Source organism: Zerene cesonia, chromosome 8, assembly GCF_012273895.1.
Source record: "Zerene cesonia ecotype Mississippi chromosome 8, Zerene_cesonia_1.1, whole genome shotgun sequence".
NCBI lineage: Eukaryota > Metazoa > Arthropoda > Insecta > Lepidoptera > Pieridae > Zerene > Zerene cesonia.
In genome coordinates, this window is record NC_052109.1 from 3,375,675 (window position 1) to 3,402,194 (window position 26,520).

Sequence of the window (26,520 nt, forward strand, 5' to 3'; positions counted from 1 at the left end):
GTAGTGCACTCTCTGTAACTTCTAATATCATTGGAATATGTTTTGATTTGAGTGTTAATTGTGTATACCAGCAGTAATCGAGCCTTGGCACCATATGGTAGTTCACAAACATGTACACTTTAAATTAATTATTTAGTGACTACCATGTAAATGCAATTACCATCACGATTCTGTGTAGGGTGCAATCATTGAGTGGTATCACTTTTAATTTATTGAAGAAGAAAATTTTATCATTTTATTATTTTAATTAATACTTACTTTGTATAAAATATTCCATTCCTTCATATTCCAAATTAAAAACAATTTTATATTAAAGGAAGAGTAATTTTTAAAATACGTAGGATGAGTTCTTCTTAAATGGCAACTTCCGATCCCTGAACTGAGGACGGAAGAAGGAAGAGTTGTAGTGTGTGCAAATTAGTATTTTGGGTTTTTGGCAGAATTATTAGTGTTGTGGAGCGTTTTCTTCAACATTACATTGTGCCAGGGGCTTTTTAGTTTTGCAGATACAACGGGCACTGCCTGTCGAAAGTGGAGTAGGTATATCTAATTTTATTTTTCAACCGACTTCGAAAACAGGGGAGGTTCTTTATTCGACTGTTTTTCGGCCTTGTTAACTGAAAACTTTCTCTACTGGGTGGTTTTGATGATTCTTTTTTTCCATCTGAATGCTATTTGGTCCCATTTATATTTAGTCAAGTTCTAACACTTTGAAGGCGGTTTAGTTATTTGTTACAAAGGTTGTGTTAGTAATAAATTTTATTTTTGTTTTCGTTAAGCCATTTTAACCCATACTCTCAAAAAACTAAGTAATCGAGCCATTTATGATATTGGGAACAATATGCTGATTATAGATTAAACATTTTAACTGAGCGTATTCGTAATACTGTAGGAAAGTGTTTATTTTACACTGAGGATTTAAATAAATAAAAGAAGCATAATTTTAAGAAAATGTATAAAGTGATTTATTTAGAACGGATCAATTTGCAATACAATTAGTTATTTTGAATGCATTATAAATGCTATAGAAGCGAAAACAATTGTAATGTCATTTTCTGTGCGCTATAATAACATGAACTTTTACATAGTGATAGGAAAAGTTTCGGGGAACTGTGATTATCGCATACATTAGTAGGTACAGTGCCACCAACTTGTCTCTGAGATGGTGTCTTTCGACATCCGATTTAATGATTGAAATTAAAAAAAAACAGCAATAATACATATAATTTATAGTAGCAAAAATGACAACACCTTTAATTCAATTTTACACAATTTAAAATCAAGTTAGTGGCATTGTAAGTCTTCATTCTATTTCCTTGCTATGCGTCATCAGCGTGATCCAAATATATATTTTTTTAATTGATAACTATATCTACTCGTATTTCAATTAGAAACAAAATTTGTTAAGTCGAAGTGATACATAACTAACAAAACAATGTCATGCTTATTTATAAATAAGTATTATGTGCGCATTAGGTACGTAACTTTATAATTAAAAACATAATACTCACATAAATTGTCTATCTTTCCTACATTAGAATTGTTAAATAAGAGATAGGTAATACAAATATAATCATATTAATATAAGACTTTTAATTTATTTAGCTGGATACTTATTGATTGGCGGAAGAAATGTAAGATTTATGGCAAAAATACTATTAAACTTACTATCTATTAAATTGATAGAAATAGAGGGATATTTAAAAAGAATTCACTGCTTCGCCCATATAAAAGAATATTTGATTAACCATACATATTTCTCCCGAGCAAATTCTTAATAAATTATAATACCTAGATACGATTAAATTGAACCACATTGAACCGTAACAGTTTCATGCGAGTGGAAAAAAGCATCATGACGCTAATTGAAACTCGATACAGGGGGTTACCATAACGGCTTAAAGAAGTCCCAATACAGAGATATATAGATCGTTTAGCCTCATATTCGCCCACTGGAATCATTACTGCTATTAAGATGTTATGGTATTCCGCTAGATCGGAACATTTTTACCTACTTTTAAACAATATAACCACTTCGTTTTTAAAAATCTTCTTTATTACAACAATCCTTATATAATTATGGGGCCAGTAGAGACAGGGATTTTAGAGGAATTATTCTAACATAAAGATTCTAAAAATTTCATAATATATACCTATGTTCAACAATAGACAAAATTTATTTAATAGGAGGACATCTCCTTAGTGAAGCAAATTTTAGTATAAATGTAAATGTAAATTTAGGTTGATTTCGATAAAAAAAGGTCTAAATCCCTAACCTGGTACCTCGTCTTTCCCAAAACAATTAAGATTTTGTTATAGTTGATCAAAACAATTTTGAATTCTTGTAATAAGTACATCGAAATTATGACAAACAATCATTTATATATCTAAAACTATCAATGACACACGTAATTAACTACTATCTAATCTGCAAGAGCCGACACCGATGAAAAACAAAATACTTGGCAAAATGCAAAAGACCGATCTCAGATACGATTCTCCCAAAGGAAGAATTTCTTAATGGAAGAAATGTTGATACAAAAAAATTGTTAATTCACAATGGGAATACGGAGGGTCAAAGACGCCTCAAAAAACAATAAATCTCAGTAAAATACGAAGACTAAACAGTGGCCGGTGCTATCTATATGCAGATATAAGGACGATACGAAATCTACTCTTATGTTATATTGGTCGGTTTAAGTCATGCCTATGAAAAGAAGCTACAGATTAGCATTTTATTTCATAGAAATTTGAAAACATTTACATGGAGCATACAAGAGTATTTTGTTATGCTAAAAAGTAATTACAACAAATAGAAAGAAGTAGGAAATTTAATTTTTCTTGAAACATTCATATAAATAATATCAAAAGGAAGATAATTACACAATTTTAAGCATATACGTGATAAAATTAACACACTTAAATTGCTAATATTGTACATAAAAAAAATACTTTCACATCAATCTTGTTAAAATTCTATAAAAATATAAGTTAAAACAGTAGGCAAATAAATAAAAGCTTTTTATTGTGTGTTTACAAATTGTATGATAAAATTGGTTATTTAATTTATCGCATATGGGAATATCACTATGAAAGCATGTACTATAGCTATATATGAAGGGATATTTTTGCTTAAATCTCTATTGGGATCTAATTATTATTTTTATATATTGCGTAAAAAGATATAAAGTTCTAATTTATACTGAAAAACTTATTTATATTGGTTAATTATAATTTACTGTTATATTGGTAGCAACTCTTGGCACCCAAGTCTTAAAATATGTAACATTCGAAATAATCAGGAGAAAATTGTCGAATTTCAAAAAGTTTTATTAAACAGACGATCAATAGTGGTATTAAATATTAGAAATATACAAAGAAGAATTCATAGCATAGCCGTAAACAAATATGCTGTGCCTACATTTTTCGTTCTTTAAGACATTTTCTGTTCACCATATATTATATAAACACGATAACCACGCTGTCACATAAATATTAATCAACACTTCGTATATTGTAGCTTATTTATTTATTTGCCTACGTCTACATTAAACTACTCAAACGTTAGTCAGCGCGGAACAAACGCATAAATATATTTATATAATTGTTTTAAATATTTTCCCTTTAATATACATCCATTATCAACCTCATCAAAAAAACCAAAGAGTTCGTAAATAGCTTTCTACTTTGGTCTAAAGTATCATTTTCTAGTTATTCTCTACGTATATTGGTAGTAGTAGGAACGTAACAAAATTTCATATTGTATTTTTTGCAAAGTGAAACTTTTTTGGAACACTGCACTTATTATAACTTTTCGTAGACGTAGTTAAGGTGATCCGTCATGCTCTCAGGGGTTATTATTGCGATTCCCAATGAAATTTTCACTTATGCCAGCACACATTTTTTTTTTGTTTCAATATTATAAATAAAACAGTAGATGTACACTGTATACTTTTGTACAACAATTAACGATAAGTAAATTTTCAAATTTAATAAAAAATTTACTTCATAAATAAAAATGACATTAACTGCCATAATATTACATCATTGAGTATTCTATGTATAATATGATATTAGCAGTGTTATAATAATACAATAATTAATATAATAATAAGAATAGAAGAAATAATCTTTAAAATCTACAGTTTGTTTATTTTATATACTTTTCATTTCTAAGTAGATAGGTAATAATATATAAGAATCATTCTGAATACGAAAATACGAAAGACACCTTATTGGCAAGTTATCGGCAATATCATATAAATATAATTCATATATAAATACGTATAATTTATCCTATCTCACATGAATTGTGCGCTCCAAGTCCTCATCACCTCGTAAAAATTTTACTTTTAAAACTCTTAAACAAATCTTAATTGTATCTAAATACTGTTGAATAATATCCGCGATACACCCAAGTGTGAATATCCACAAATATCAACGATACGAACAAATGGAATTTGCTTCAACAACATCTTCAACTCTCATATGCGTACAATTAACATCGACATCAATCCATCCAATCTGTCAAAAATATCGTGCTCGTTTACAACAACGTTTTACGAATTACAATACAAAAAGCACACATTTAATTGAAAATCGTGTACAAAAAGACCAACGATCAAAGCCGGAGGTACGAAAGCATCATCAAACGATTCAAAGATGGCGTTTGAAGGCGGCTGTGACGTCATCGGGTCGTGACGTCACGCCCTCGGGTCCAATACTCAGCTCACGGCAACCGGCGGACGCTGAGCGGCGTCAGCGTAAAAGCACCGCGGTGCGGCCGGCGTGCGGCGCGGGCTCGGGGGCGGGGAGGTTCAGTGTTACGCGGCGCAGTCGCCCGCGTGTTACGTCGAGGACCGTCAAGAGTCGAGCAACACGTGCCAGCGTTGTACCTACAGTATAAATCATTTTGAACAATTTCAACCATCAAGATTCTGTTCTGTTCATCATTAAACCAGTTAAGAAGTCTTATTTGTCTTTTAAGTCTCGATTCTCCTGTCTCTATTGAATTGAAACTATCTCATATCCGCACTTAATCACCCAAATATTATTATCGAGCCAGCATGGTGCCTACCATGATAGTTAATGCAGTTCATTCTATTCACGATTATATATCTATATTATATAAAAATATACAGACAATCCTCTTTTCTCTCTACAAAATTCACTGAAATTTACTATATCACCGAGAAATTGTTATATAAATAAGATATGCAACCTGTTCGCCCTGGCGCTCGCAAAGCTCGTGCCAGTGGCGCTCCTCCTCGCGGCCGGAGGAGCTGTGACCGAGCGAGAACCAGCCGACCATCTCGTTGCGCTTGACGCTGCGCCGCCACCACACCGACACCATCAGCGTCACCTCGCTCAGTTGGAACAGCGCCACCTGCCGCCACAAACGTGATACATTTAACATAGGTATATACGCATCAAGCAACATATAATATTTCCATTCCATTTTCGATACACCCACGATTCAAATTCCTTTTATTAGATAAGCTTAACAATATTATATGATGTTCTTGAGTTTTATAAATTAGAATAATGCAAAAAAGTAAAAACAAAACACGCTTAAATGACAAAATCAACAGAATATTATGATTTGCTCTTATCCCGTGTATACGTACGGAAATTATATAATCAGGATAATAAGATAAACTTTAATAAATAATAAATAAAATACCTGAAATATAAATACTTCTTTGTAGAGTGGATTCGACTGCGCTCGCCGCGTCGTAGACTTGCACCTTCCCATCTCCATCCCCAAAGAGCTGATAAGGCACAGCTTTACGTAAGTGTCTGGAGCCTTGTTTGGTGATAATTTTCGGAAATGCGTCCCTTTTACTATCTGCAAATAAAAACATAAGATTCATGTTGTACAATACAAATATGACACATTACGGAAAACTACGTACTAAGGTCCAAAACGGTTCACTCTCACAAACATGTGTATTAGTAAATTTCCATAATCTTTATAAAAAATGTACACAACGCAAATGCGGTGTAACCCGAGGCTGTTTGACCTCGAAATATTTAAAAAGTAACAACCCTATTGCTTTTATGGTGCGTAGGTAGTTTTAGTTACCTACCATATTGTTCCATATAAAATTTATTATGTGTCATTTGCGTGTGACTGCGTAAAAAGAACTTTTATTTTTGTAGCAGACTTCCCTCTGGGAATAAAGTATCAAGTGAAGCAAAGTAATCCCCAAAGGTGAAATAAAAAAGTTTAGTTTAGTTTAAGTTCAAATAGAAATTTAAATTAAGTAGCTACTTTATTATCCATATAATCAACATTTCGCAAAAATAGACGTATTAAGAAACATATTAATAAAAATTTTGGATACAACTGAATTCTATTAATTCTATTCAATTAAAAGGATGTTTTTTTTATTACAACCTACATTATGACATTCAAAACAGCATAGCTAAAACCGTCTACATCGCATCACCTCAACCGACAGATGTCCAGTGGTAGGATTGTACTGCAATCCCAGCAACAGTTCCGGAGCAGACCGTGTACTGCAGCACGATGACGCCGAGTCAGAACGTGCTAGGCTACACGCCTCGCCATTGTTAGCTGGACTCATCACCGTGGCTATCGATGATGGGCTGGCTAGCACACCCGTTATGGACTGGTTCGGATCCAGTTTTGGCAGCTAGAAATGTTTAACTCAGTTGCATTATAGTTGTTTTATTTCATAATTTTAACACATCAAGAGGTGAGTCTATTGGTGTGTGAACATAATGCATACACATAATGGTCATGAACATAAACATAATGGTCAATTGGAACAAACCTACACTTTACGAATATATACGTATGTTTCTTACGATTTAACTTCAAAACCGTTTCACAGATTTTTAAAAGTAAGATAAGCTCTATCTACTTATCTACGTCCAAATGGCTTTTAAGATTGAATAGTAAATTTGAAAATAATGTAAAATGCACGTTAGCAGTAGAAGAAATTGTAGATAATGTGGGTAATGTGTTAAAACACCACCCTAATCCTTTTTAACAACTTATAATCAGGTCAGGGCACATTTATACAAACTGTTATTACTTTAAAGCACGCAATAGCAAAGTAAACCATTGAACTTTTACCCACTTTACACATTTAGCTGATTTTTGATAAGTCATTAAGTACTCACTTATAATTTTATTATAATGTATTGCGTGATGCATGGCAATTTTCTATGTATATATAATATGATGTGATAGAAGATAAATGCGTGTAATATTTACTTGTAAGCTAGTTTGATGGTGGTGGTGTTGTCGCGGCATGAGTTGTAGCCACAAGCTATTCTCTAGCTCAAAGTTGAGTGTGGCAAAGCTAACTGAGGCTTCGCCCAGTAGCCTCTGGCGGCGCATCCTCTCGCAACCATATATGCGAATGCGTAGACCCAAACCGTGAACATCCTCTGAAAGTAATATGATATCGGTCTTGGGAAAATCATTTAACGTCTAACTTTAATCGTGTAAACTATTAAATGCTTATGTTATAACATAAGCAGAGGAAAAAATGCCTACCTGGATTTATTTTGTGCAGAACGAAACTTTCCATATACTGTGGATTTTCTCCGTTGCGAATTTTCGATTTGTACTTTTGCTTTTTCAATGGAAGAAGTACAATACGTACCTAAAATGTTAAATTATTCACAAGATTTACTTTAATTGTAATCAACATAATATATATCAATGCAAGAATATTTAAATATAAATACGACAAAATAAGGGCATGTTTATCAATACAGTTATTTTCATAATCATCTTTAATACCTGACTCTGTAGGATTTGACCCTGAGTTCTAAGCGGCAACGAGCGCGCCTGTAACACGTGGACCGTCATGCTACGCACGGGCGCGTCATACAGCAGAGTGAGCTCCACTGAACCCCGCTCCGATGAGCTTCCGCTTTCACCGCACAGCAATGAAGTATCCTACGAATAGATAATTGCTATAATAGGTTGAAAAGGTCAATAGCTATTCAGCTACAAGATTCAAGAACGATTAAAACTCTGTTTCTGAAAATGTTATTTAGAGGACCTGTAGCAGTGTTCAAAGTTATAATTAAATCAACGAAAATTAAACCAGAATTACGAAAAAAGGTACAAATAAATTTCAACGACATATAAAAATCATGAGTACGTCGGGCCAATATTTAATGCCATTATTTTTAAGACTTACATTATGGGCTATAACGTCACTATCAACGCTGCTTTGCGCTTCGAGCGTGTGAATATATTCCGCCTTTTGCGGCACAATCTCATCGATCTTGGTCTCCCGAAGACTGCAAGTTTCTCTCAACGCGGTTTCAATAAGCTCCACTTCAGCTTTCGGCTGATTTTCGTTCTTTTCCTCATAATGACATTCAACTTCCTCCTTATCCTGCAATAAATACAAACTATTAAAAACGCAAACTTTTTATGACACCTAATTATAGTTATGATAAGACATGCTTCACATAACACAAATAACTAGTAATCTAAGATTAATTTATAAATGCATGGCACGTTTGCCTACCACATCTGGCGCCATGGCACTAATAAACGACTATGACTGAGCAAAACATGAATGAACACTAAATGTTTACAGAGAGATCACGAATATTTATCTTTCAGTCGATATACATAAATATGTCTCATTTCTAGAAGTCATCTAAACTGTGTTGTTTCTACGAATTCAAAAACGACAACATTGCTAGCGCTTTAGTCACAGCTACGGGTGCCTTTGCGATGATACTATCTCGGTAATTGAGTCGGGAAATACAAAAGCTTTCCTATATTTATACGGTATCACGACAGCGGAATTTCACCGCATCGACATTGATATTTGGCCGCCGTTTCCTAAATCTCTCATTTATATTTGAAAATTGAATTGAATATTAACTCTGATGGTGCACACTTGACGTTCTCGGATGACTAATGTTCCCTTTTTGAAATACCAAATATATAATGATTTCTACAGTGTATATCAACGCCCCGTAAAGTATGTCAAGTCTGCACGTGTTTTATTTCAAGAGACTATTATTGTGCTTACTGCATAGATGTGGACTGTGTTTGTGCGACTTATTAAGACAACGACAAATAAAATAATCATAAATCATATGTACATTTGTAAATTTATTATCACCTAGTCTCTATTATGATTTTCATGCAAGTTTTTGTTCATTAGTAGTGTTTCGATATATTTCGTGCGAGTATGCAGTTGATATATTATTACTATTGGATCCGTTAAACGGGAATGAAAGTGTGCGTTATACGTGAAGTGACGTCATAGGAAGTAATAGGTTATTTATGATAATTTTAAGTTCGATGTAGTCTGAAAAATTAAAAAGAGTGTCAGGTGCTTAGGAAAATCTAGGTAATTGTCCGTTTGTATTACGTACGCATTAAAAATCTCACCTGTTGTATGCGCAAGCGCAGTTCCTCATCGGAGTCGGAGGTCTCGAATGTAAATATTCGTTCGGGGTATTGGATGTTTTTCGACAAAGTATCTATAACAACACACGTAGGAACAAATTCAATCAATAAAAATACCCTATATAGATAAATCCACCACTACACTAATTAATTAAGCAAGATACTTTTGCCTACAATAACTGCTTCTATAAATTGAATTAACCAAACCCATATCTATAAAACATTTATGGCGCTCTTATTGCCCTTGGGTTAGGTACTACATATAAAACAAATAAAGTAATATATAAGATATTCACAATTTCGTACAACAAACTACATTAAGTACATAATATACATAGATACTAGTAATAATTTGCCAATACGTCCTATGTTTACTGTGCTATGTTGGCAACTCATCTATACAACATGATATTATGTGAAAAAGTGTATTTTAAAATTGCACTTACCAAACTGAGCATTGTCAAGCGGAAGACCTGGGGTGTCAACACTAGCGTCTACGGAGAGGATGCCATTGCAGCGTTTACGATTTACAGTTACACTGTAGCACCACTTCTTGCCAAGAAACAGCAATACCACCAGTAAAACAACGGCGAACGCGGCTACCGCACTGATATACGCTGTCGCCTCCACTGCACAATTAAAACAATGAATGTCTTCACTGCAAAATCTAAACCCAAACAAAATATAATAACAATTTATACCATTTGTAGAGTTGATGACGCCGATGTTGGCTACCATTCTGAATCAGTCCATTGCCACATATTTCAAGCGTCGGCTTTGATTAGCTTTTGTACACTTGATACTGTTTTTGATTTTTCCAGCGATGAAAAAATTGGATCGTGTTGGCACATTCACTGTCAGTTGTGCACATGCGCCGTGAAGGAGGGGCACGACGGGGTGTGTGGAATACTGCGCGGTGATAGGACAAAAGGACCCACAGGTACCCTTGTAGCTGTATCCTAGTAACTGTAAGACTGTCGTCAAGGCCGAGGGCACGTGACCCGCGGCGTTGGGGCTGGTCACGTAGAAATATTTTATGAGTAAGGCCGCATACCTAATGAAGCATGAAATCTTAATGTTCTTTAAACTGTCTACGACGATGAACATAATAAATTGGAATTTAATGTGTGTGTAGGCTGTAGACCTACAAAATCGATATATTGTTATACACGTTTTATATAAATATTGTACTGTTATTTTGTGCATTACCTACGTACTAATATTCAATTGTAAATTTTTGTGATAATTCATTGTTTCATTATTATTTTCCCTATGTTTATATCAATAAAAGCATTATTTTTGAGAGGAAACTAAAATTATAATAATTAATATTTTGTGCTACTGAAATTGCATAGATAATAAATAAGGTGCCATATTGCGTAATATTATGAGCAACTCTGTAATAAGGACGTTGGAACTTTGCCAAAATGGTCAGAAATACTCCGATAAGCATCTTTTGTACAGTCAGTTTGTTATTTATAGAATTTCATAATAAATTGATCCTGTTATTTTAAAGTTAATAATAAATAAAATAATAAAGAGTTTAAACAACTCTGTAAATGCAATGACTGCGGACATTTGATGCCTTTTCTTCAATATGTATTATACCTTAATATTAAAGTACCTTTATATTTATAGTACATTTTCTTTACCATTTAACATAATCATACATGAAATATATACTTTTCTATCTACGAATATCATTGAGTCAGTGCTATTTGCGAATAAAGAGGGCGTTGGTTCCATACGTTCTAATAGGAAATTAGTTTTCAATGAAATCCTTACCTATATTATTTATGAAAAATTGTGTTTATTTGATGTCGTGCATAAAAGAAGGATTTTATGGTATTTTTTGTTTCTGGAGATTGCAGACTAGAGAGTGTATAAGTTTTTACAGTGGTAAAAGCTTTCATTCCGATGGGAATTTTCTTTGACTACGCGGGCGATGCTTTGGGCGGAATGCTGATATGTAACAAACGTAAAATTTTCCCTTTAGACATTCATAGAGGGAAGTAGTGGCATTTGAACTACGAAAGTTAATCTTTGTCTATTATTCTGCCACCAGAGGGCGCAAATCTATGAAAAAATAGCTGGCTTATTATAAAATAATATGTCCTAACTATTAGGTTATCAGTAGCAACTCATAAGCATTGAATACGTGCGTGTTTGTTACAATGATTCAGAAAAAACAATGTACGGATTTCCTCTTGCTGCCGTTTTATTTTAAAGTAAATACTGACAGCATAACAAAAAAATCCACATAAAAACAAAATGAGGGGTCTAGAGATGTTTTATATTTCATCAAAAATCTGAAAATCTATGAAGAATTTTCTCATAAAGTATATAGAAGAATTATGCATAATTCAATGGAAGAATGAAAATATCTTGCTGTGGTATTATGTAACATTTTCTTCTTAAAGGTTTGTAAAGTTTTTGTACCATAGTTAAATTTGGTATGCTTAAGTATATGTTTATTTTAAAAATACTATTTGGTGAAATCGTTATGCACCGAAAAGATTTGCAGATAAAATTGATGACGATTGAATCAAACTTATTTTCTGAAAAACAATGGAAAAAAATCCCTCGTTGGTCACTGTATTCTGACGAGCTACTTAAAAATATTAAAATATCGATCAATATATTATAATAAACAATGTTATTCCTATACATAAATTTCTTCCCGAAAATTTACTGCCAGCTGCGCCATACCCTAATCGTAAGAATTAAAAATGGTAGTAGCTATGTATTTATAGAGTTCACTTATTTCCAAAGGTATTTCATACATTTGCCCATTGAAAATATGATACACTCGAGTAAATACTTCCTGTGTTTACTTATCCTGCGTAGCCACTCCCACTAAGAAAATCTTGATGTTTAATTTCAGTGACATGTCGATCATAAAAAATATCTGACGCGCGAGATTGTATTTTCATGGCTCTGATTTTCTTAACAATTTTGAAAACTTGAAGACGTTCCCCGACCTACAAGTCAAATCGTTATACGCTCTTCTTTGCTTTCATCCTATCTTTTTGTTTTATTTTCGGCGACGCTAGAGTAAATCCCCATTTAGAATCATGGCTGCCATGATTGTAGCACCTAATATTTTAGATACGTAAGTATTGTACTGTACGGTGTATTTATTGCCTTTTTTCCATCAGATTTCTTATATTTGTGTTAATAAAAAAAAGTTTAGGTACCTACTTAATAGTGCGATAGGTATAACATCTTTCATAAAAATCATAAACTCAATTTATATTTAATTCTTTATAATACCACAAAAGAGCAAAACCCTTTCTTCATTGCTAGGAGGTAAACTTTTGTATCGCTATCCGAATCGTTAAGAATTTTATGTATTTATATTTATAGATTTCTTGTAGCGCTTCAGATATGCTTTACAATATTTTTTATTGCTAGTTAAGTTCTTGACCCCATTTCTTCGTTCCAATTTTTTACATTTTTTATGAATAGTCTTCTCAATGTTACACAGTTTGAACGAATTTAAGAGAATCATTTGTTTCTGGTTTTTGATAATTTATTTATAAGTTTATACATAATATATCAAAATAAATTGTAATAATCGATAAAGCTAATCTGAAGTCTAGAAATTGTCATTTATGTTGGTCATGGCATATCTAATTTGTTTTAGAGGAATTATTAATAGTTTATTGTAAATATGTGACTTCTCCCAACCGGGACTTGTCCAGCTCGGTGTATTATGATTTCAACCCTCATCGCTCGGATTGAACCAGAATAATAATAAATGTGCGCAATATACCCAATGCCACTTCCTAAGGATATAGCTTCAAAAAGCGTAAGAATTTAAAACGTAACAAATATTAAGTTTAAATCTTTACCCTTTATAAAGATGCAGTCCCGTGTTTTCTAGTAGGGCAGATGATATAGATCTGTTCCATTGACCGATTTTATTTTATGGACCCTCGGTTTTACGCTTACGCGTTTACCACTGTACCAAAGAGGCCATCAACTCTATAAGATACGTATTAATTTAGATCGAAGTCAGGCATGTAGTTAAGACTTTTTTAGTATCTGATTCATCTTGCAATGTGCCTTAGGACTTGGCATAACCAAATTAAGGAACAGTAATTGCCATGAATGTAATTTGTGTAGTGAGCAATCAATTTTAGTGTGTAAGTAATCATACAAAAATAGTATCTAATTTCTATGCGGTTTACTTTATTTTCATAAATTACTCTTAAGTGTAGAAATTAGACGATAATGAATTTTTTTTTAATATTTGTGTGTAATAGGGTAACAGGAAAATGGGACGGGTGTGACACCTTTACTTTCCAAATCATACCAAGGTTTAGCATTAAAATAATTTAATTATTTATAAGCAGATATCAATGAAACATCGCAATAATATTTTAAAATGTTTTTTTTATTAACACTTACATTTTTACAGCGCACCTAGCCAACAGAGTAATACTATAAAAAGAAACGGTGTAAAGAACTGTCGAACGCAAAACAATGTTAGTTCTACAGTGTACGTACGATAAACAAACAGCTTACAAAGATCCGATCATTACAATAATATCAATAATATTTAACGACTATTGTCTGTGAAATGTACATCGTTCCAATCGAACAAGCACAGAAGATCACTCTAAGGAAACAAACATCATTTAAATCTATAAACATTTCATATAATTTAGATTTATTAGTCACTATAATGTTATATATTACTTCTGTAACCATTATTATATGTTATATGTATTCGTTACGAAAATTGAAATAAATCGTCCACTCGGTCCTTCTACCCTCCCGCGGACGCTCGCCGTGGTCGCCCATCCCCTCCCCTCTCCCCTCGCCCACTCCTCTACTCCACTACTAGCCTACTCGCTCATAGAACAGCCGAGTGCCGACTAAAACAAGATGACTCTATCATAACTGTATAATTTTAAAAATCTCTAATTACGCATCTCTACATTTTGTTATTATCTTTTAATTAATTTAAGAAATAAAATCTTACATAATTACCATGAGCAGCCTATTTTATAAACATGATGAAATTCTCTAATGATCTGATTAGTTTGGAAAAAGAAAAGCGTCGTGTTGGGCGGCCGCGGGCGCCGAGCTGGGCGCCGGGCGGGGCGCCAGGCGGGGCGCCGGGCGGGGCGCCGGACAGGGCGCGCGTGCGGCGCCCCCGCGCCTGCGCCGCAAGCGGTCGCGTTGTGTATGCATCTTTATTTTAACTACTTTTACGATTGAAAATATGGCTTCAAAATTTCAACTACCTACCTAACAGTAAGCGGTAGTACACTAAAACTCAGGCACTCCACATCGACCTCTCACACACCACGCATCCGATCGAATCGTCAACTAAACTTTATTCACACGAAAAATTCAACTTAATCTAATTTCACTTAAAATAATAATATAATGGCTTAACTGTAATTTTACAACAAATGCTTTCGTTGGCCGCCGAGCCCGGAGCGCGGCGGGCGTCTCTATCTGCTCGTCGCTGACGACGTTTATTACTTATTGTATAGGTGAAAAACAATTTTATTAGTACTGTATTACATGTTATTCGAGTGACGGTGAACTGGTACGGTGATATGCGGTACACGTTTCGGTATGAGACGCACTCGACGCCCTCCGCCCCGCTGCGAGGGCCGCGACGCGAGCGAAGCGGAACGAGATATTAGAACACAATCGACGGCGACAATGCAATCGATAACAATGTAGTGAAGTTTGTACTTAAAAACATTCTCCGCTTCGCTGACGCAGACGCGGCCCTCGACGATCGCGCGCGCCTGTCGCACTTAACACACTTGAGATTCGACAAAATACCAACGACAAACCGTGGCCGGTTCGTATAAACTTAAACGGAACGTGTAATAATATCATCACCACCATACACCGTGCATATACATATATATATACATAGTTCGAAACAAAGTGAGGTCGCGACGCGATCGCGACGGCGCGGCGGCGCACGCGCACGCGGCAACAAGCGGTGAGAAGCGAACACGACAGCGACAACACATATACCGGAACGGCACCGCCTGTCAGTCTGGTAGAACACAAATGAAGGTAACGCGATAACTAACAGTAGCACGACGCGGTGTGGACGTGGTCGGTGTTTAGTAGTAAGTCTCTTGTTCCAGCCAGCCGCCGGGGTTGCGGCGGAGGTAGAAGCGTCGGATCTCGTCGTAGATGAAGATCGACAGCATGAACGGGATGGCGGGCAACCACCACACGAACCTAATGTACAAAATTTAGTATTAATTAATGTTGTTCCACAACATTGACAGTTTTAAAATAGTTTCCAAACAAGAGTAAAAAAATGGAAAATAAATATTGCATTGACGAGAACATCACATTTACATCGGCATCAATTGGAAAAATATAATTTGCTAAAAGGGAAAATGACTTTCAATACTCACTTGAGAGGGTACATCCTGAGACCCTTGTCCATACCGGGGGTGTATGACAGGAAAGCGGCGAGGGCGGTTTCGAACACGAGACCAAAGTTGAGGGCCCAGTTGCGCATGCCTTGGTGAACGATGGAGTTGCGGCGAGTCTTGCAAATGATCAAATCAGCCCATTGCACAACTACGATCGACACGAAGAAAGCGGTGTGGCACGTGAACTCGAGGGCTTTGCGGTCACGGTAAGTCTGGAAGTAGAAATAAATACAAATAGATTTCCACTCTCACGTCTTATTTCGTAAACAATTATAATAGTGAAAAAAGACATAGAATGGAATTTAATATCATCACATACCCATTCTTGTCCATAGGAGTCGGTCAAGTCATTGATGGCTTTGGAATCCCATTGCTTCCTGATACCGAACAGTTTCAAGGGCAGGAATCCGTTCTCAGCCATGATCACGAAGTATACGAAGAACCCAGCCGCCGCTTGAATCATTCCGATTTGGCCGTACGCCATGGAAATCAACCTAGTGATGTTTAATGAAAATTTAAAACATTGACGTGATATTAATTTTGTATAAGCACGTGCAAATTAAATTAAGTCCAGGATTTTATTTGACAAAATAAGAAAAAACGAAATATTTTAAATCCTTCCTTATTGGGTTGATTATTATTTTCCTGGACCCAAATATATCTATGAAATTCAAGTGAAAACCTTTGATTTTTCGTTTTCACACAAACTTTTTGCAATGCATGCATTATATATCGATTACAAGCCTTCTGTGTTTAATTAGCACATCATTTCATACTATAGCTTGGCTAGTGCTATTGCCATTTGCAATCTATATTGTCATATAAGGGAATGTCTTTTAAGTGACAAATGAAAATTGCGGCTACAAATTATTCTAAAAAGAGAATTCAAATTAATTTTGTCAAATTATACGATAACTTTTACTGATTTTGCATCATAAAAACCACACTACTATTTACTAAATAACAGCGTCTGTAAATCGTTTATTTACTCTGTAGTGTAATTTTTACGAGGGACAACATTTAATCACAAGTCTTATACTTACACCGTTACTCCATACATGCACTAACATTTAGATGTTAGTAAAAAGGGATAGAAGCGGAAGCAGAGAACTGTAAGAAGCTGTAAGACGTAAGCATAGTCTGGTGTATGGTGTATGCGTATGCGCCTAAGTCAGTGATTGCAAAGCCTTGTGCTCTATATAAAAATAAATATATACATAAAATATCCTATCATATATATTATATTACATATTTAAATAAATAGTAATAAAAAAAAGGTTACACTCCATGTTTCCTACGCCATTCTTTTAAAAAGAAAATTTATTTAATAATATTTCTAATTCTATTGTATCTACTCTATTAACACACACACATAATATTAAGTTCTCTAATATACGCCTAGACGTATATCCTCTATAGATCTAAATGTCATCTAACGTGCATTATTATTTTTTTGACATATCACTTGCTCTATGCCCTTTCTAATATTTAAATATGGAAGAGTGAAAATTGTAGAGAAAAAGGAGTCTAAATTGAACTATGCTAGATTTCTAGATCTATTTTATTTGAAACATTCTTAAAAGTTTAATTGAAATACTAAAAAGATATGTAAAAATAGATTAAAGTATGTTCGTATTGAAAGGAAGGATAGTCTGACGTCTACATAATATTAACTATTTAGTATAGGGACGTATGGTCAATTTTTATTGCCGTGTTGTGAGGGCGCTCCGTAATCACTCTTCCACATCCTCTTTTTAATGGAACTGTTCAACCAAGAATAGCCACACTAGTAATAATTTATATATCTTTTTCTGGTACCAATCTCGACATACATAGTGCAATTTTGCTATTCATCCTCAAAATAATAATGGAATGCATCGATTTTTAGGTGCGTATGAATTTCGATCGTTTAAACAGAGTGTAGCAAAATCCACATAATTATTTACTTCTCCACGTCTGCACGGAAATAGAAAATGTAAACAATTGCGTGTTGTTTATGTTAGAATTTGCGAGTCTCGAAGTGGGTCGGATAGAAAATTGCACGTTGTATATGTTTACAGTGGGCTAGTCATTGCGTCAACACCCATAATGATAACTAAAAGCGTCGCCACGGGCCACGCTACGGTGGCGGTGCTGGCCAACCTTCTGTTGACGAGGTTGTCGCGGTAAGGGTCTCGCGGCTGCCGCTTCATGATATCGGACTCGGGCGCCTCGTACGCCAATGATATAGCAGGTACCTTAGTGAACACCAAGCAATCAGCACAATCCAACAACACACGCGACTTACAGACGCGCTCTATTACTATTACAATATATACCTCGTCCAACCGACGCCGCTCCAATATCTAACTTCATATATACTAAATACGGTATAGCTATAAATGTACAATTGTCTAGTATAAATATCATAAAATAGAAATATAGCGTGTAGATATCAAAATATTAAATTAGCTCGTTTACGCCGTAAGAGGAGGATACTACACTAGATAGGTGTGAGCCCTAATAAGTCTTAAAATGTTTAAGTGTGTTCTAATAAAATACTTTCAATCGAAATCAAAGCCTACCCATGACTTAGTAATGCGGTGATATGTATACATATTTATCGAATGATAGCGATACTTCGTGTTTCGGTGTGCATGGAGGGTATGAGGAAAAAAATAGATAAAAATAGAAATATCGGTAAAAATGATAGTATTCATAAAATGTATGTAAAAATACATGCACGATAGTCTGGTGGCAAACACATAAGGAAAAACATCGAACACTTACCTTCTACAAACACATATACCACATCCAAGTTAGAAAAATATCAAACCACATGAATAATGGAATAATGTGTTCGATATGTCGCTCACGAAACACGTTATTCCATAACCACATCAAGCTACTTAAAAAGAGGAGGGGGAGGTTAGTAAGTATATGAAAATATAAAAGACAACGCAAGGCAGAAAACAGGAGCGGTGCGTCTGTCGTCTTCAATATCCACATACTATTCGTGTACCTACGGGACACCGTCCACAGACTGCAGGCAACAACCAAACCTTAATATTGAAGACTAACACGTGGTATAGCAAGCAAATAGCGGAAAGAATAATATTTTGAGCGAGCGTTGTTCGCTCGCGATGTTTTACCTCTCGTTAACGAGCTTATCAGTGAAAGGATTACGCGGCTGTCGCTTCATAATGTCAGATTCAGCCTCCTCGTAAGCCAGGGAAATGGCGGGCACCTACACAAACACTAGCTAAGAGAGCGAACGCATCGCACGCGGACGACAAGCGTGGTGCAACATGTCACGTGGCACAACACCCAACATTCAGCGAGCTTGCGGGCACACGCCGCGCCCGCGCTCCCCCGCGCCCTCCCCGCGCCCCCCGCCTCGCGCCCCACGCCCCGCGCCCCGCGCCGTGTGCTCGCAACCGCTCGACTAACTTACGACTAATAACAAAATATATAACAAAACATATTTTACAAAAACAATGACGTCTGCGTCTCGACCGAAAGGTGGAACATAAAATTAAATGAACGATGAATGACGATGATGGTTGAGCCCTATCTCGGTAATCGACATGACGTGGCTGGATGATTGTGAATATGATGGGAATGACTTTTGTAAATTTTGTGTGTGTTTTGGTCCTTTCGATCTAATACTATCCAGAGACAGTAGTGAAACTTACTTTCCCATTCAATTATTGACTACTTTAATCACACCGATCAGTCAATAAAAATTGTAATTGTACAACTTTTTGGACATATAGCATTCCCCCAAATTAATATTCCATCATTCTTTAGGGAGCGCGATACATTCATTAGTAGGAATTTACACTCAAAACTGATTAAAAACTATTAATTGCACTCCTTTATACAGAAGTCTATCTAACTATAACGGCCAATTTTAATTGAGACAAAGTAAATTTTATTGTTACAGTTAAATAGACTTAAATTAGAAAAATACACGCACGGACGATATCGAGAACAACACCGACGTTATTAGCTGAAAAACTTGTTAAATGTTACTGGGCAACACACTGTAATATATATTAAAGAGACCTCTCATTGACAAGTTTGTCGCAAAATGGATTCCTAGGTGGTCTTTTCATTATATCAGCCTCGGCTTCCTCGTACGCGAGCGCAATAGCTGGTACCTAATATCAGTCACATGTTATACTCTAGCTGTAAGTTTTGGTAAAATCCAATCTCTCCTCGAGTCTATTCAATTTTCTCGGTTAAACCACATAAGAACTACTTAACAGCACTTTTTTTTTCAATACTGAGATGATTCAGCATTTTTGCCTCCAATGAATATCAAATTCTTCAATTAAGTTAAGCACAAGTTCCATATCTTGATAGCTTACAAATCATTGTTTTATTTGCTTATAGGGCTGGAACGTTATTGCAGTTAAAGATATGGCCTTGTGCTTTGAACACATTGGAAAATAGATTCAATTTATAAGTGAATAGAGTCGAACTTACCATGTCAGTTCCAAGATCGATGCAAAGGATGGTAACAGTACCGAGGGGCAGAGGAATGTCACAGAGGATAAAGGCGAGGAAGGGAGAGATTTCTGGAATGTTCGATGTCAGAGTGTACGCGATGGACTTCTTGAGGTTGTCGAAGATCAGACGGCCTTCCTCTACACCGGTAACGATGGACGCGAAGTTATCATCCAGCAAGATCATGTCGGCAGCCTGGTAATTTCATTGAAAATAATAAAATAATCCAGATAATTAAAAACAGTAAATTGTATTTATCGACGTGACAAAGTGGAATGAGATTATTGTGAAATTCAACTATCGTAGTTTCGTACAAGTCGCGTTTATTTTTTTCTGTACCTTATAATAACATAAATTATTTCATATCTGTATAAAAATAGTGTCACTTGCCTGTTTGGACACATCGGAGCCAGCGATGCCCATGGCAACACCAATATCGGCCTTCTTGAGAGCGGGCGAGTCGTTGACACCGTCGCCGGTGACGGCCACGATGGCGCCGAGCCGCTGGCAACCCTCCACGATGATCAGCTTCTGCTGGGGCGACGTGCGCGCGAACACGATCTCCGTGTGATACCTGGTTGTTCAAATTATCTTCAGTACATAAATAGCAAGGCGTACACTATTTGACTGATAAGTTTTACGCATAGCTCGTTAGATACGGAGATGTTTGTCGATTAATTCCATCGACAGTTCGTGGGAGGGATTTCCAGACATGGATTGTAAAAGGAAAATTGCTTATATTATTGTTTAAATTTAAAAAATAAAAATCATGGTGCACAGTATTTGGTACACTTGTCGCCCAAATACGTATAATTCGAATATGTATGTTAATTTTATCATTACGTTATGAACTTACTTTAGAATTTCGTCCAGTTGGTCAGAGTTAAGCTCCCTCAGTTCAGTTCCATGGACCACAGCAGCTTTAGCCTCCCTCGGGTTGACTTCAGATACGGGAATGTTGAGCCTGGCCGCAATGTCCTCCACCGTTTCGTTGCCTTCCGAGATGATGCCCACAGATTTGGCGATAGCCTTGGCAGTGATGGGGTGGTCACCAGTTACCATGATAACCTGATGAAAATAATAGATCAATTATTTAGAAAATACGTAATTCTTCAATACTGATTGCGTTGTTTAAGATTCCATTAGTAATTAATTGTATTCGTAGACAGGATTTTCATAATAAAACTTAGTCCGAAAATAAGATTTTATACTACTTATGCCAATTATATATATATATCTCACCTTGATACCAGCAGATCGGCACTTAGCGACAGCGTCAGGTACGGCAGCACGGGGAGGGTCAATCATACTCATGAGGCCGACAAAGCGAAGGTTATCAATAGGGAAATTGACATCGTCGGTGTTGAACTTGAAGCCAATTGGGTATTTGTCGGATGGCAGTTGCAGGTCGCAGAAACCAAGCACACGCTCGCCGAGACCTCCGAGTTCCAAGTACGCATTGTTGAACGCTTCCTTCATTTCCTCGTCCAAAACCTGAACAAAAAAACACATATATTACGGACATGCATATTGAAGCTTATCCATTTTATTAAAAAGAAAGAAACAGAGATAATTTGTTACACTAATGTCTGAATTCGAGGCAAACATATTGATAAAGTTCATCAATTATACCTTTTCCTTGCCACCAATGAAAATAGTGCTGCAGCGTTCCAAGATCCTTTCGGGAGCTCCCTTCATCACGAGCAAGTGGCGGGGGTCGCTGGGGTCATCGCTCTCGTGAATCGACACTTGATATTTGTTGGTGGAGTTGAAGGGGATTTCGCAAACTTTCTTGTTCCTCTTCCTGATAGACATCACATCTCCGAGCGCGAGTTCCATACATTTGAGCAGAGCAGCTTCTGAGGCATCGCCGGCGACTTCTTTCTTCAAGATTGGCACACCGTCCTGACCACCCTTGAATTCGGCACGGTTGCACAGAGTTGCGATTTTAGCGAGCGCCTTGAAACCGGGGCTAGTGCGGTCTGTGGGTAAAAAAAGCAATTTAATATAGATAGTTCGAAGAACTTAAAAACTCAATGAAGTGTATTCACAACTTCTACATACCATACTGAACTCCAGACTGATCTTCGGTGGTGTCTGCTTCAATAATCTGGTTATCAAACCACATGTGAGCGACGGTCATTCTGTTCTGGGTTAAGGTACCAGTCTTATCAGAGCAAATAGTGGACGTAGATCCGAGGGTCTCTACAGCCTCCAAGTTCTTTACAAGACAGTTCTTGGAAGCCATACGTTTGGCAGTGAGAGTCAGACATACAGTTACAGTGGCGAGCAGACCTTCAGGTACGTTAGCTACGATGATACCTAGAAAAGATACAACGTTGAATTAATACTATATTTGATTTTAAAAGTTAGCTAGCTCTTTAAATAGCACATTTATCTTACCGATAAGGAAAATGACAGCGTCGAGCCAATGGTAACCGAGAATGAATGCAATGACGAAAAACGTAACACCGAGGAATACGGCAACACCAGTAATCAGGTGGATGAAGTGATGGATTTCCTTTGCGATAGGTGTCTCTCCGGTGTCTAAGCCAGACGCCAATCCAGCAATACGACCCATGACCTAAAATATTACATATAATTATATATATTTTGATGTGAGATTGTGAGATGATGATGACAATGCACAAGTGATAAAAATACATACAGTATTATCACCACAGCAAATGACAACTCCCTTAGCAGTTCCTTCAACAGCGTTAGTAGAGAAGAAGGCCAAGTTCTTGGTTTCCAAAGGATTTTCGTTCGTAAATTCAGGTCCGCGGGACTGTGGCTCCGATTCACCAGTTAAACTCGAGTTGTCCACTTTGAAACCGCGTGATTCGATGATACGAATATCAGCTGGGATCCGGTCACCGAATTTAACCTAAAAAATGTTTTATTTTTAGAATGACATAAAACATTTTAATTATTAATTGTATGTGAATTCATAGCTCTTAAATGTACCTCAACAATGTCACCAAGTACAAGATCTTCAGCGCGCAACGTTAACTTTTCACCTTCACGGATGACGGTCGCAAACTGAGGTACCATGTTCTTGAAAGACTCCATGATCTTTGATGACTTGCTTTCCTGGTAGTATGAGAAGATACCCGTGACGATAACGACAGCGGCCAACACGATTCCGAGATACAAGTTGTCGTCTGAAGGTTCTTCTACCGTACTCGCCTTCACAACAAAAAATAAGATATTGAGAAAAAGGTTCAAAAAAATGTGATACGTAAATGTCTGAAAATTTAAGAATAATCTTACAGTTAATGAATATACATGAATCTGTATATGATTGTACTGACCTGGATTCCGTAGGCAATAAAACATAGTATAGCACCAATCCACAGTAATAACGCGAAGCCACCGAATAGATTTTTACAAAACTTCACCCACTCGGGCGTCTGTTTTGGGGGTGTGAGTGCATTTGGACCATCTCGTTCAAGGTTTTCTTTCGCTTTTGCATGACTAAGGCCCTAAAAGAGAAAGAAAATGGTTAAGTTTGAATTTCACTTTGCTCAACAAATACTGTTTAAATAGTTCACAGCGCTTACATTTTCTGGGTGCGTCTGAAATCTTTGGTAGAGTTCTTCGGGCGTTACTTTGTGGTAGTCGATGTCCAATTCTTGTTTAAGATCTTCTAAATCTCCAGGTTTCCGTTTCTTCGCAGGGGGTTTTCGCCGTGTCTATATGGGAGATAAATTAAGATGAAAATTTTATGGCAATTTTATATCCTTATCAAATAAAATAAGCACATAATTTTTTTTAAATAAAAACATAAATAAGCAAATAAAATGTTATCATTCCACAAATTTCATAGAATCGTAAGGATATTATAACGAACACGTAATGTTTAAGGCACACGAGATTTTAATTACATTCAGTACAATATATGCAATGATAACATTTCTCCAATGGTATGATGAACAACATGCTGATAAAATAAAGATCGACGGATGTTTGCATGCAGTAGGAGCGCACGCCGATCGTTATTTAGATGCGTTGAAATGACATGGTAATGCAAATTAAAAACCTTGTAATGTCCATCAGCTGTTCTATTATCATCCTTAATGGGGCCGATGGTGGCGACGCGGTACGAGTCGGTACGGCCATGCTGTAAACATAACTAGGGGCTAGACACAATCTACTAGGCGGCCCTAGGGCCATGCAATGGTAACTAAGTGGTATGATAGTGACGTGACATCGTATGATTCTAGATAAATGAAATAATAAAAAATAGAATCATGCGTTATCAACACAAAAAATAACTGGCGTCATTGCTTTTAAATTACTTTCACATAAATTACTGTTCACGTGTAATAAATTTCAGAAATTCCAGTTAATTTTTGCATACAAACAGAAACAATGAATTTGAGCAAAACAAATTTTCAAACGTGTAGCTAATTTGAGCAAACATGGTTTTGTAAAACTAATCGGATAATAAAATAATAATAATTTCAGCTACAACTGTCGGTAGGTACAATGGAGTGGTCGCATGTGTGACCTTGGTGAGTAGTCTATAGTCCTGCTAGGGATCACTGGCTCAATGGCGCTCAATTGATATGAACTAGTTACGTGTGCGAACCTGAGCGTTTCTGTAACCACGGTCAGATCACACACCTATCCCGCATCACACATCCAAGAGTTTGCATCCACTTCCATACATACCATTTACATCTTATTTTATGTTTTCCATACTATTTTACATTATGATTTAGATGTAAAATGAAAAGGGCACATAAGCTCAACTATTAATATGCATCGATTTCAATCCCATTAACTGCATCAAGCAAAAGTAACGAACCTATATTGGTGGTACGGTTTCTAAATGCGTCCTCGTCTCGTAAACAAGGCAGCCATCACCATCGATAATTGATAAACGTTTTCGTAGCGGCCCTCATTAAAATATGCTATGAATATCCATGACGGTGACTATTTCAGGTGAAACAATACAGCGTTATAAACTCAGCTCCGACCGAACATTATTAAATAACTTGGAAAAGGTCCAGTCAACTTGAAAAACGTAAAAAATACTACTCCCTCATTTAGTCAAGTCTCGAATTGATTAAAACTCAAATTCATGTCAGGAAATCGAAAAGTCGAAAGAATATAATATTTATGTGGTAGAAATGAAACAGTGCAAGTTTTAGGAAGGCGTGAGCTCCGTTACATAAGCTTGGGCCAGCACGCGTGCGCATTAGGTCCAACCCCCGCTTCGACCCTCGACATAAATAGCTAAAAGACAAGGTTGCCACCCCCGGACCCTAGCGACCGCATTCTATAATCTCTGTAAAGGTTAAACCGGAATATTCGATGGAAAATCGAATCCGGTTCTGATCAGTACAAAACTGATTTCTTTGCAATTTATACTGGAGATTAATGCATTTAAAGCATTGGAATAATGGACGTTTCTTAACAAAAGAACCCTGTTTAATATGACCTTGTTTGGATTTCTATGCGATAAATGGACAAAGGGATTAAACGGGTTTATAACCGAATCTTACATATTAGAGAAAATTATACTATACAATTATATAATTTAATTTAAGAATAATTACAGACTGATTTCGCAAAAAAATTAAACAATAACAAAGAGTCATCGATGTGAGATTCACTGTCATGGTCACGATACCGCTTTACACCGAAATTTTGTGGTTACTATCGTAGTAGCTATCGAAACATGTGAATGAGACAATTATTTTTAACTAATGCCGCGTCGCGACCAGCTGCGTTTGACGTCTGATGGTATGCTTCCAGTGCCAAAACACAATTAGAATGCGCTCACGTGTTCTTGTTGGTACACTTTGTCTGAGAATCTATTAGATTTATGTAGTTTAATTGGCCCGGAGAACAAAAGAGTGGGAGGAAGTAATGTTTCTACACTTTGAATTTAAATGCATTTCCATTAATTGCAGTATAATACTCATCGAATCAAAATAAAAACATTTTTATTGTTAAAATATAAAATTTGAGTGTACTGAACTGTAACTGATAATAGAGGTCACCTAAAGTGATATTTAGACGTACTTCAACTCTTATTAAAATGCAATAAAAATATCCAGATAAAGCATTCAGAATAATAAAAATAATCAAACACTGGAAACAATTAAGGAATAGTTAATATTAATAAACAGTTTGTATTACTTATTACATAACAAAAAAGGAATTCCC

At 36.0% G+C, this 26,520-nt stretch overlaps 2 protein-coding genes across 11 annotated transcripts in view; both read right to left on the bottom strand.

Moving 5' to 3' along the window:
• Positions 1-1,065: 1,065 nt before the first annotated feature.
• LOC119828828 (synaptotagmin-16) lies at positions 1,066-10,297 on the bottom strand. 2 transcript variants are annotated; one of them, XM_038351112.1, is made up of 11 exons: positions 10,123-10,297; positions 9,868-10,050; positions 9,404-9,495; positions 8,187-8,387; positions 7,781-7,939; positions 7,532-7,640; positions 7,247-7,422; positions 6,453-6,659; positions 5,684-5,848; positions 5,222-5,386; positions 1,066-4,895 (listed from the first exon to the last, which is right to left on the bottom strand). In XM_038351112.1, the coding sequence occupies exons 1-11, from the start codon at positions 10,157-10,159 to the stop codon at positions 4,863-4,865; spliced, it is 1,527 nt and encodes a 508-aa protein (XP_038207040.1). In that variant the 5' UTR covers positions 10,160-10,297; the 3' UTR covers positions 1,066-4,862. The 2 variants fall into 2 exon arrangements, with proteins under 2 accessions (XP_038207040.1, XP_038207041.1); XM_038351113.1 differs by lacking the exons at positions 9,404-9,495; positions 9,868-10,050; positions 10,123-10,297 and adding an exon at positions 8,523-8,701.
• Positions 10,298-13,799: 3,502 nt separating this feature from the next.
• The window catches only part of LOC119828807 (sodium/potassium-transporting ATPase subunit alpha), a 35,061-nt gene continuing 22,340 nt past the window's right edge, over positions 13,800-26,520 (bottom strand). For 2 of the 9 annotated variants that reach the window (XM_038351073.1, XM_038351076.1), the window contains exons 2-17: positions 24,383-24,463; positions 23,904-24,035; positions 23,655-23,825; positions 23,308-23,529; positions 23,009-23,227; positions 22,744-22,924; positions 22,405-22,662; positions 21,973-22,322; positions 21,583-21,834; positions 21,197-21,408; positions 20,731-20,914; positions 20,320-20,535; positions 19,897-19,991; positions 16,169-16,343; positions 15,829-16,061; positions 13,800-15,646 (exon numbers count right to left, since the gene is read on the bottom strand). In XM_038351073.1, the coding sequence (XP_038207001.1) occupies positions 15,526-15,646; positions 15,829-16,061; positions 16,169-16,343; positions 19,897-19,991; positions 20,320-20,535; positions 20,731-20,914; positions 21,197-21,408; positions 21,583-21,834; positions 21,973-22,322; positions 22,405-22,662; positions 22,744-22,924; positions 23,009-23,227; positions 23,308-23,529; positions 23,655-23,825; positions 23,904-24,035; positions 24,383-24,463 (3,102 nt within the window). In that variant the 3' untranslated portion in view covers positions 13,800-15,525. Of the gene's footprint in view, positions 15,647-15,828; positions 16,062-16,168; positions 16,344-17,991; positions 18,087-18,980; positions 19,076-19,896; positions 19,992-20,319; positions 20,536-20,730; positions 20,915-21,196; positions 21,409-21,582; positions 21,835-21,972; positions 22,323-22,404; positions 22,663-22,743; positions 22,925-23,008; positions 23,228-23,307; positions 23,530-23,654; positions 23,826-23,903; positions 24,036-24,382; positions 24,464-26,520 lie in introns of all 9 variants that reach the window. The other 7 variants (XM_038351071.1, XM_038351074.1, XM_038351078.1 and 4 more) reach the window with 5 other exon arrangements.

Coding starts and splice junctions, on each gene's coding strand:
- LOC119828828 (XM_038351112.1), bottom strand. CDS start 10,159: ATGGTAGCCAACATCGGCGTCATCAACTCTACAAATG. Junction 7,641..7,780: donor GTCAAATCCTACAGAGTCAG/GTATTAAAGATG, acceptor TTAACATTTTAG/GTACGTATTGTACTTCTTCC. Junction 7,423..7,531: donor TCTGCACAAAATAAATCCAG/GTAGGCATTTTT, acceptor TATTACTTTCAG/AGGATGTTCACGGTTTGGGT.